At 34.3% G+C, this 12,415-nt stretch overlaps 1 protein-coding gene across 1 annotated transcript in view; it reads right to left on the reverse strand.

Annotated features, from left to right (window-relative positions):
• Nucleotides 1-12,415, reverse strand: part of TMX3 (thioredoxin related transmembrane protein 3) — a 43,635-nt gene that overhangs the window by 11,232 nt on the left and 19,988 nt on the right. The window contains exons 7-12 of the mRNA XM_049902000.1: nt 9,671-9,770; nt 8,650-8,727; nt 6,595-6,661; nt 2,468-2,566; nt 362-419; nt 118-171 (exon numbers count right to left, since the gene is read on the reverse strand). Of these exons, the coding sequence (XP_049757957.1) occupies nt 118-171; nt 362-419; nt 2,468-2,566; nt 6,595-6,661; nt 8,650-8,727; nt 9,671-9,770 (456 nt within the window). The remainder of the gene's footprint in view (nt 1-117; nt 172-361; nt 420-2,467; nt 2,567-6,594; nt 6,662-8,649; nt 8,728-9,670; nt 9,771-12,415) is intronic.

Here is a 12,415-nt window from a genome sequence, read left to right on the forward strand (position 1 = left end):
GTAATTTTCTCAGTTCCTTAATTCACCTTTGAAAGTATAAAATATTACTAGTGCTGCTTTATTAAATTACAAAGCATAATTAAAGACAAAAGAATCTTTCAGAATCCAAACACCTACCTACGGAAGTGGGCTTTGTAATCTTGGGCAACTTCCTGAATAACTGACTTTAATCTGCAGAAGAACAAACATATGAATTTTTCATCTCTCTTGAAAAACATAATAAAATAGCTCAATTCTAATGTCCGCTACCCTATCCTAAGTGCTGCAGGAAAAGTAAGAAACCATGTAAAATTTATCTGAACCCCTGTAAAGTCTGAATTAGATGACATTTGAAGCTTAAAACTATTTCAAGGTACTATACCTGGTATGTTCAATTGATGTATTTTTCTCATCAATAACTGCAATAACGACAAGCTTTCCTGAAATTAAGAATGACACATCTAAATTCAGTTAACACTCATTATATGAACTTTTCAATTATGCTTTTGTTGTGGATGGGGAATTAATAAAGAATGGTTCTGGAATTTAATTCCAATCATCCTATACAAGTTAAACTCAATAATTATATCAACACATTCTAGTACAATATATGCTTATAAAAAATCAATAATGAATTAGTTCACTCCAGGTGATAAGTTACCTCCCATCCCCGACCTCCAAAATGTAAGCAATGGTAAATATTTATAATAATTTATACACAAAATTTTTTTTTGTTTTCACACAACCTACACATTGACTAAAATAACTCTTTTGTCGAAAACTAAAGTCATATGGAATAAGCTAATATATCAAATTTACTAAAGTAATCACTATAGTTCTAAAAGAATGGTATATAACAACAAAAAATGATTTTTATACGGCTGTTCTCTTCAGTTCCAGAGATCACTACTTGCCATCAACTAACATTTATTTAACCCTGAACAGGACATAAATCATGACAAAAGTAGCTGGGACATTGGTATTGGAGTCAGAAAACTGGACACCACCATCCTGCAGAATCTACTACATCCTGGGTAGTGTACCCAGCCCTAGGAGAACAACAAGGAAGGCCATCACTTATAATCTCAGTAAACATCAACTTATTTTAGGGAACTAATACTGATTTCAAGGAGTTATTGAGAGAATCACTATGCTGCCAGGGTTCCCGGAATGAGATTACACGCACACAAATACTAGAACAGTATCTAGCTTAGACCAGGTACAAGAATATAGATTTAATTCAAGAATCTTTCATTATCATTCCCACATTTTAATGCTGCTTCCCCTAAGACCATACCGATTAAACAGCTCTCAACTCTTCTACACAATCTACACAATCTCAACTCTTCTAACCCTCTGCTGAAAACAGTAGTTCACAATGATTATTTTCCTTTTCAAAATATTATCTCATTTACGGTTTAGAACTTGGACTTTATGTGCTTCTTTAATTTTCAAATGCCTCATGAGTTATTTTCAAAATGTCTACCACATACAGAGCATCTTCCCAGCGGCCAGCAGGGTAAAAGAAACACGGGCAGTTTGTCATGCATTAACAAGCATTTAGTGCCAAATAATGTGCCACACACTGGGAGAGTTATAGAGGACACAGTGATGAGCACACTCAGACACAATTCTGCCCTTGGAGAGCTCATAGACCAGCCACGAGACAGGCAATTTAACCAAATAGTCACACAAATAAAGGTACGGTTAAAAATTAGAGGAGTTCTGAAGGAATAAGGTGCTATCAAAGAGTATTACAGAGGGAACTAACGTAGTTTGAAGGGGTAAGGGACGTTTTCTTAAGGAAGAAGTACTTGTATTAACTACACATTTCCAGACAAAGAAAATCTTCCCATTCTTTCACTCTAGAGCTATGCTTTTACTGTACTTACCATGAAGTTGTGAATGGAAGCAAATGCAGCAACAATGTTCATGATTTATTTCTCACTTATAATTCACTGTCAATTCACAAAACAATTCCTTCTAAAATTTACATAGGACCATATAGTTGCCTTTGTATAGCTTTCATTTTTTGCATCCATATTTATATTTGCTTTGCCTAACATTTCCAGTCCTATAACTTTACCAGTTTCATTCCCATGTCTTCCCCTCACAAGTAAAAAAAAAAAGTAAAAAGCAGACCTTAAAAGGTAATAAGTTGTATTCTAACTCCTATTACAAAATAAGTCTCCTCAGTATAAGTTCTTGGTTATTTTTTCTCATTTCTTTTAATTACCCAGGCTCTCTGTCGTCATTGTGCCAATAAGTTCTATCAGTAAAATGGTAGCTTGTCTTTAAGCCACACACAAAGGTATATACTCTGGTAATATTAGTCTGTACTCTCATAAAGCAGAGCTGGCGTTCAAATCTAAAGTAAGGAATAAAATTTTTAAATACAGCTTAAAATTAACTTCCTACACAATCAGATTTAAGCAATCAATTAAGGAAAGAATCTGTAGTGTGACGGAGAATTGTACATGACTGTTACCTGTGTCTCCAAGCTCATACAAGAGGAAGCCATCCACCGTAAGGTAATTCTGAAACCTCTCTCTGGTGATCCAGGATTCCAGATCACCGTCTTCAAACTCTAAAAACAAAGCAAAGGTGGTAAGTGATGGTGTAAATATGAGCTCAAAATGTCTACATCTCACAACCTGGCAACATGTATAAAAAGCCAGACATAAGATCATCATCTGAAATTTCTAACTTTCATTTTTCAGAATTTATTCCAAGCACACAATCAAAGATACAAAAGGATCCATGCACAAAGCAACTGTTCAATGTAGCACCATTAAAAATAGAAAAAAAAAAAAAATAACAACAGGGAAATAACTGAAATGCCCTAAATAGGAAATAATTTAAATAAATTATGGGACATGTTGAGGAAGACAATTTAAAGAACAAAAAAAATACGATAAATAATTAAACTGCAAAGCAGGTTACAAAGTATTATTGCAGAATGACAGTAACTCTGTAAAATCTAAAGTATGAAGAAATTGATTGATAGATGATAAAATGAAGGCATATGGCTCCTCAATGGTTATCCTGCATTGATGGCTACCCTGGGATTATAGAACAACAGGTAACTGTTATTAAAATTTATTTGCTCTTCTTATTTTATGACATTTCTGTCTTAAGTTTATCTTCTTTCTTATGTGCAGCTCCTAGCAATTACACACACACACACACATATAAAACCTTAATACTTTGACCTTTTTCCAACATCAAATCCTTACTCTGCTAAGCAGATAGAAATAAATCTAAGAGGAATATTATATCCTGATTAGAAACAAAATTCTCCTGCAATTCTGGAAAATTATTACAACTGCATGAAAAGGAAACTGATGTAAAGCAGCATCTTTAAAAGTCTACCAATACGTCTGAAGACTGATTTTTATGGATTTCTTGAAAGTTATACATTTTCTACCAAGTGCACTGACAAACAAAACACTTTCATATTCAAAAACCCACAGCACAATGGCTAGCATATATAAGGATGAATACCAGATTACAAAGGACCTTTCAGGTCAGAGAGTGTTTTTTATTTCATTAGTTGTCAACAGGTAAGTAATAACACATTTTTGAGAAGGCAGATGACTTCATACTAACGTTTTTGGCAGTCACATGCAGGGTGAACAAGAAGAGCAGTTTGAGGCAGGAAGACCACTTATGTCAATTTTATCTGAGTCTAGGATGCTGGGAGCCCAGGATTGAGTGCTGGCAGTGAAGTGAAGAGGAAATAGTAATAATTCTTAAAGTCATTTTTAAGGGCGAACTCAGGTATGATAGATTGGCACTGCTGCGTAAAAAGGAATGACCTAAAATAATAGTACAAGATTCTTAGCCTAGCACAGAACTGTAAAACCACAGGTTACATGGAAAAGAATGATTAAGTTTAATTTTTTGTGTATTTGCATATTAACTACTGTTTTGGATTTGTGGTATTATGCTTAATGTTCGAAAATAGGGAACTAGAGTGTAGGTGAGATGTTAGAGCTGGGATCATTGAGTCAAACAAACTAATTGTTGAACTTTGAGAGGAGACAAGATCAATGGCAGAGAAACAGGGAAGAGTTGATTCTTCCTGAAATAAACTTTTAACAATGCTTAAGGAACTATTAATTAGAATTCCTTTCAATTGTTCCTCATGAAAATAAGTTCTTATGTCCAGACGTACATGTTGATCAACATGCATACACACTTATCTACATCCATGTGTAGATTTTAAATATATGATACATCAAATCTGAAAGTATTTATGGATTCACAATTTAAAAATACATATATAAACTGGCCACATTCCCCACTCCAAGTCAAAACCAAATTTTCTAAAGATTCCAAAAAGTGATAAAACTGGAAACTCAAGAGATAATAAACCATCCTCCTGAACTCCTGTGCCAATGCTTATAATAAACTTATTAACAATAATTAAATATCAGCATAAGAATTCAAGGTAAAGCCTTTGTTTTATCTGAAGTCCTCAGGCAGGTCCTAAATACAAACCATTGCGGCTTAGGCAATTCAGCCTCGATGATCCCTACTGACACTTTATATTACTCCTGCCTTTTCAGCACTGTAGGCCATGTCTGAAACCTGAGCAATAAACAGGCACCTTCCTAGGCAGGCTCAAATAATATATTTGAGTTTAAACAGAAATGGTCAGGTTTCTTTCAAAAATGAAACGAAGTGGTTCTCTGAGTTGTTAAACACTCCTAACACAACTAAAACCAGTGATTTGGGGTCAGACATTTGAAGACGGAATTCTCATTATAATATTTACTATTTTAACTTAGAAAAAAAATCTCTTTAATCATGTTTCTCTAACTGTAAAATAGTAAGAATACAGATCTCAAAAGAGTGCAGGAATGATCAAATAAGACAATCTACACAAAGTGCTGCTCATACACGGAGTGCCGTCATCAAAGACCAGGTGGATGGAATACAAGTGGTGATGGATTAGTTTCTTCATATTTTCTTTTAGGCAAGCTTCTCTTAATTTTTTGTGAAGATGCTTAACACAGGCATTCAACAAACAGCTAATGGATTAGTGAATGAGCAAATGAATGAATCTGCTACTTAATGACACACCATTTACTTCTCTAACAACCTCTATTACCTCCTTTGTAACCTCAGGACATTAATGTATCTGCCTTCCTGCCTACCTCACAGATTATTCTGAGGGTAACAAGAAAATATAAGTCAACTACACAGACAGTACCTGCTGTAAAAACGATGAATAAATGCCAATTATTTTACAGCAAGCATTCAAATTCAGTCCTCACATTTAAAGACCATGAAGATACAAGATTGTAGAAATGCTTAGTCTTCACAACATGACTATAAAAACAACTAAAATGCTCCTTTTACTAAAACAATCAAAATGATGCTTTTATTGGATAACCCTCTATTCATTTGAATTATTTAATCAATTCAAAATCTACTGCTCTCAACTTGTTCTAGGTTCCTTTCTCTGATACAGAATTCAGAAAGAGAAAGAACCACACTCTAGAGCCTGTTTCTGCAATGAAGAGAATGCTCCTAATCTGTGCTGTCCGATAGTAGCGACTACCCACAAATGACTGCAGTGAGCACTTGAAATGTGGCCAGTGCAAATGAGGAAATGATTTTTTTTATTAAATTGTAATGTAGAAGATTATCAAAACTGCTATTAGGCAAGACGCTGCATTCACTTAACTTCTGAGCAGGCTCACATAACTTCTGAGCGAGCGGTCACTTAACAGATGTCAAGCTTCAATGCTTCCCTTGAAATCTAAAATACCTCCTAGTGCCCCTGTGAGTTTGGTGCACCACCCTTGTGTACCTCAGGGCACGGCCTGGGAACTACAGGAGTAGGTATTATATGAAACCAAGAAATTACTGTTAACTTTGTGAGGTGTTATGATAGCATGTGGTTATCTTAAAAAAGAGTGCATATTTTTTAAGACTGCCTACTGAAGTACATACTTAAGAAATGATATCATGTCTAGGGTTTGCTTTAAAATACCTCAAAGGAAAAAAAAAAACAAGTTGAAGCAAACATGGTTAGCTATTGGTAACTGTTTAGCCTGAGCTATACAAGGTTTTATTATTTTACTACCCCCTTTCCTACCGCATATGTTTGATATCATAATAAAAATACTTTAAAAATAAGCCAGTGTTTGCATCAATGAAGAAACAATGGCTAGCAGGTGAATGGTTACTTGTGTCAGGGGTGGAAAGGTAAGCACCTAGGGAGGGATGCGTGGAGGCTTTACCACCACTGATGTTCTGTTCCTTCACCTTTCTGGGTGTTTGGAATATTAGGGTTTTTTTTTTTTAATTAATGTAAACATTTCAGGGCAGTATTGTACAGTAATTGCATACGGTTCACTTCTCAAAAAGACAAATAATTTGACAAAAATATAACAAATTCGTTTTAGGCAAAACTCAATTAAAGAACACTAGATGGAAAAACTAAAATTGAAAGACAACCACAAATCCCCATTAGCCATTCAACTAATGGGGATTATAAGCAGTAGCTCCATTTGCTAATCTTTCATCAACACCTAAGTCCTACAAAAGATACAGCATTTTCATTTTAAGATGTTTTATATGAATTAAAACATTGCAACTTACCATCATAAATGAAGTAAGTGTCATCTTTGAAAACAAGCACAGCAGGCACCTCTCTCAGCACCACAGACTGCAAAAATTAGAAGTTTAAATAACATTTTATCATGGAAAAAATGTAGATGATAGCTATGATTGCAAAGGTACTGAAGGACACCAGAAGAAACCCCCCCCCCCACCAAAGTGTTAGAAACAGTTCAGAAGAGCACAGTGGGTCTCATGTTCATCCAAGAGTCAAGTTTGACCACTCTTTGTCCTGCAGCCCTGGCACAGGGTCCCGTCTATTACGGTGAATACCATGGATTACTGTTAGAGAAAGGAAACAGATCTAAAGGTACCACGGGAAGTAAGAGATGGGAGGGGCCCACAAGGTGCTGGAAAAGCAGGGGCTGAGGTATTAGCCCAGCTGGGCTCCAGTCCTCCCCACCACTTACTCTCTGGGTAGTAGTGAGTAAATCAGTTTGCCTATCTACTCTTCATCTGCTTCCTCCTCTATAAAATGAGGGCACTAACAATGCTTGTGTCACAGGCGGGTTATGGGAATTTATTAGATTGTGTATGTGAGAGCACTGTTTAAACTATAAACTGTTTTATAAATGACAAATTATAATGGTGGTTAACAATAAGAGATTCACTCAGGAGGTACCCTCTTCTTAAACCTGTGTTGCAATTACTTTCAAAATAGTAAAATTACCATGGACAATCAGTATCAGAGTAGAAGAGAAATAATTAGGTTAAGTCACATAGAATTACTACATGAGAGTGGTTAACACTGAAAATAACAATAAATAATAGGATAATAGATAAAATAATAAAACAAATAGTACAATAAAAATAACAATAATGATTAAAAAAACTATAGACAGATGTTCCAGGAAAATTTAAAAATGAGGGAAGGGAGGTAGACATATCTCAGGACAGAGAAAATAAAATAGAATTATTTGGTTACATAGCTACTAAAAAATGATACAGCACCATGTAAATGGCTATTTTAAGCAGTAAGGCTTTAAAATCAAGGACGCCTCCATTAACCTGCTCCTGGCAGCTCATCTAATGCTCGGGAAGTATTTTTTAATATTCACCTCTCTCTCTTTCAAGGACAATTGCTGGCATATTCCTGTAACACCAAGGAAATGGTCTGAAACCTTGTAGCTACCTAGTTCCACACATTCTAAATCCCTGCTCTTCTCTCTTGTTTTGTTTTAAACTCATTAGCTTGTATTAGTTATTTGTGTACCTGCCAAGCTTCTCCATTCATCTTCAGGTATCCTGAAGTCAGGAACTTCTTTTTTTTTTTTTTTTTACCTCCGGGGTTCATAAACTCTAGCTGTAAAGCTAGTAAAGGTTCCCATAACCAAACATTAAAATTCAACATATGAAGGAGACCATAAAATTATGGGCTTTGTCTCTTATTTGAATACTGTCTATAAGAGTAAAAATTCCCATATTATTACAAAACAACTGTTTTCCCCAGCAGACTTTTGCAACTTCATACTCAGAACTAAAACAAAGAGATGAAAAATACTGGTGTTTGCAGGAATAATTAAAGAATGCTTGAAGAAACCAGTTGAGAAAGCTAATAATAATAAAATTAATGCATAATAACCAAGGATATCCATGTAGCACATGCTATTTGTACCTATTCAGACCCTCTGAGTTCTAGGGCCCCTGACCTAAGATATCCCATTAAAATGTGAGTTCCATAAGGGCAATCTTGTTTGCCATCCATTAGCCAGGATTTTAAAAAAAGCATAGCACATGGTAAGAACACAATAAATAGCTGTTGAATAAAAAACAGAATATTAAGTAACTCAGCATTTCAGGATCTGAGCTATCACTTGTCACTACTGTTATTATTTTAAACAGAAAAAAGTACTAACTGTTAAATGCTACAAATCTGGGGATATTTCCTTATTAATAAGAAGCATTCTGATACCAGCAGTAAGGAGTTAACATGCTTGCTAGTTCCAAAAATATGAGAGTAAATATATCTGAAAGATAAAATCAGTAATAAATTAAAAAAAAAAATTTGTGTCATTAAAATCCAATTTTAAATATTACCTCAGGAACCACGTCTTCTGAGGCAGCAAAGAAGTATGAATACACAATTAATTCTGAAGCAGCATCTACATATTTCTCCTGTAAAGATACAAACAAAAAAGGTCATTTTTAAATATTAAATATCAAGTTCATTTCTCATTAAACACTCAGAGCAGCCTACGCAACAAGCAGTATTATCCCAATTTGCTACCTACACTTTTATGTGAAAAGAGGGAATATAATGGAATGAAATAAATTGTTTGTAAGGCAAAAGACCATCGTATTAAGTGCTTTTATCCTTCTCCAAATAAAGTTCATTAAATATAATGTAAGTTCAATTCATATTTATCAACTCAATTTGATGATGATTTCAGAAGAATATAGAAGTGATAGGTGGGTGGTGCAAACAGTTAAGTGCTCGACTACTAACTGAAAGGTTGGTGGTTTGAACCCACGCAGGGATGCCTCAAAAGAAAAGACCTGGTAATCTGCTTCCATAAAGATTACAGCCAAGAAAACCCTATGGAGCAGTTCTGCTGTTACACGTGGGGTCACCATGAGTCGGAACTGAAGGGTCAGCAACTGGTTTGGGTTTTTTTTTTGGTTTATCAGAAGAGATATGTGCACATATACATACATGCACATATAAATACATGAGTGTACACACACACGCACACATGCATATATAAAATAAGCTTAGGACACCAGTCTGTCTTTTGGCTTTAAAAAGTTTACACTTGAACTGCAACATGCAGTCTCAAAGCACCCACAACGTTAGGAAACAACGTAAGATTCAAATAACCAGGACAAAAAGAGAAGGTTTACCAAGGCAGGCAACATCACGTACCCACTTTTTACTCACTTCTGTTTCACGAAGGCAAACACTAAACAAGAAATCATCTCTGTTATAAAAATATTTACATTAAACTATGTCCAATAAGAGTAGGGAAAGTTTTGAGTTTTTGGTCTAGTCTCAGCTATGTAGCAAATTAAATTACAATATATCTGAATTCTGTGGATTAAAAATAAAACCATGCTTTACCTTCAAAGGTGACTCTCCACCTACATAAACGAAAAACACACGGTGCCTCCTTTGCACATGTTCAAACATTTGCTTACTCGGAAGTGGCCGGATTAGAGCCCTGTTTGAAAACAAAACAAACATGTATTATGAATTAGATATATTACATAATTTTTCCTATTTATATGATAGCCTATCATATCTAAAGTTTAGTAAATTTATATTAATTGCATGTTAAGTGTACTGCCCAAATTATGTAAAGCTAATGTTTTTTTTTTTTAATGTAGTAGCAGCCTATGACTACTACTGAACCCATATATGTAAAAGGAAACAACCATGCCTACCCATAATTTAATCCATCAGTTTAAAAACTAGCTTTAAATACATCCCTTCAGAGAGTACCATCTTTGTCAATATTGTGATAGGCCAAAAGAGAATTATAGTCGATTTAGAGTTCTCAGCTGAAAACAAAACAATTCACATGAGAATTATTTTCTGTCCTCCCTTTCAAAAGATTATTCTCATAAACATACTGTGAAACACTATCCCAAGAATTTATAATGCTATACTAAGAATATTTATTTCTTATGCTGTTTTAAAAGCTATATAGTTTTAAAATATAGAGGCTAAAACAAAAAGTTTCAGAAATATGTTATTAAATTTTTTCAGGAAAAATAAAATAGAAGATGGTAGACATAATATTAGAACATAAAATTCTCATTAATAGAAAAAAACAAAAAACATGAACAGCAAAAGACATAATAGATAAATGGGGCCTCATAAAAATTAAATACTTCTGTTCATCAAAGGTCTTTACCAAAAAGTGAAAAGACAACCTACAGACTGGGAGAAAATTTTTGGGAACCATATATTGAATAAGGGTCTAATACTCAAAATACATACAAAAATACTTGTACAATTTAATAACAAAAAGACAAACAACCCAACCAAAAAATGGCCAAAGGACTTGAACAGATGTTGCAACAAAAAGGATATTCAAATGGCCAACAAGCACATGAAAAGATGCTCAACGTCATTAGCCATTAAAGCCATTAGCCATTAGAGGAATGCAAATCAAAACCACAATAAGATAGATACCACTTCACTCCCACTAGGATGACTAAGATTTAAAAAAAAAAAAAAAATTTAAAAAATGGCAAATAACAAAGGCTGTTGAAGATGTGGGGAAATTGGAACCCTCATCCACTGCTGGTGGGAATGTAAAATGGCACAGCCGCTGTGGGAAACAGTGTGGTGGTTCCTTAAAAAGTTAAACGTAGAACTACCATATCACTCAGCATTTCCACTCCTAGGTGTATACCCAAGAGACCTGGAGGCAACAACGCTAACAGACACATATATACACCAAAGTTCACTGCAGCACTATTCAAAACAGTCAAAGGGTACACTGAGTAAAGTAAGTCAGTCCCAATAAGGGCAAATATTGTATGATCTAACTCACATCAAATAACAAGAACAGGCAAATGTACAGAGAAGGTAGTTTATTAATGGTTACTAGAGGTAAGAGAGACAGAAAGGAATGTCATTATTTAGGAAGCAGTGAGGTTTCTGTTTATAGTGATGGGAAACTTGGCAATGATTACAGGCGATGATTGCATGACACGATTAATGTAATCAATATCACTAAACTGCACACTTCAAAAATGTTGAGTCGGAAAATATTGTTTTATATATTTTTGCAATAAAAAAGTCTACAAAGAATTTTATTAAATGCACTTATTTCAAAGGCAACCAGACTAAACTGAGAAATGAATTACAGATATTACTTACAAAATTAAAATCTAAAAGATATGGCAGGCTTCTGTTGAACATGGTCTGTATTATTGCATTTTAGTCTGTCACCAAATTTGCAAAAGGAACAGTATAAATTTTACAAAAGCAACCGATTTTCAAAATGCACAATGCTGAAGATGTATTGCATCAGTCTACGCTACTCTAGTTTCTATTTTAACACTTCAGTAATTAACCAGTAAGTGATGTAACTCCAGAACTGACTCTTGAAAATTTCATTTGCAAAAGAGTCACCTTCAGTTACATCAGGAGAAACTCTTTTTAATGCCAACTAAAACTCACTGTTAAAACATAAAGGCTAACATAAATGATGGGGAAATTACATTCCACTACCAATCTTTTCATATAATGTTTTCTCAAAAGTTACTTACATGCAAGTCACATACAGAAAATGAAACATGCCATGCAAACAATGAGAAAACACAGTAAAAAGAATATTAATAAGCCCTGCAAGCTTTAATATATAAAGACTGTTCCTAATTCTGTGCGTTTCTCAAATAATTTAAGCCAGTTAAAAAAAAATTTTTTTTTTAGTATACTGCCACCTAGCAAATCCACCCCAATATTTTATATATGCAATATATAATATATACTGTCAAAACCATAATTCTGCAAGTACAGTTTCAAAGCCTATATACATTAACTTATTTTGAGAACCATCCTCTTCAAGAAGTTCCACATAATCACATTAAATAATTACAAGCACTGCCTGTCTTTTTACTCCAGCAAGATGCAGATTAAAAAAAAAAAAAAAAAATCACTGTATTCAAAGCAACAAGAAATGCTTACAGAAAAATGTTTCCTTACCAGTAAAACCTCAAAAGGCCTATAATGCAAAGAGATCTTTGGGTTCTAAATGTGTCATGTTCTAAGCATAAACTGCAGTAGTACTTCACAGCTGGCATCAAGTGGCATGTGATATGTAAGGTAGCACAAGAGGAGTATTTTAGCTGA

This window comes from Elephas maximus, chromosome 11 (assembly GCF_024166365.1).
Source record: "Elephas maximus indicus isolate mEleMax1 chromosome 11, mEleMax1 primary haplotype, whole genome shotgun sequence".
NCBI classification, from domain to species: Eukaryota; Metazoa; Chordata; class Mammalia; order Proboscidea; family Elephantidae; genus Elephas; species Elephas maximus.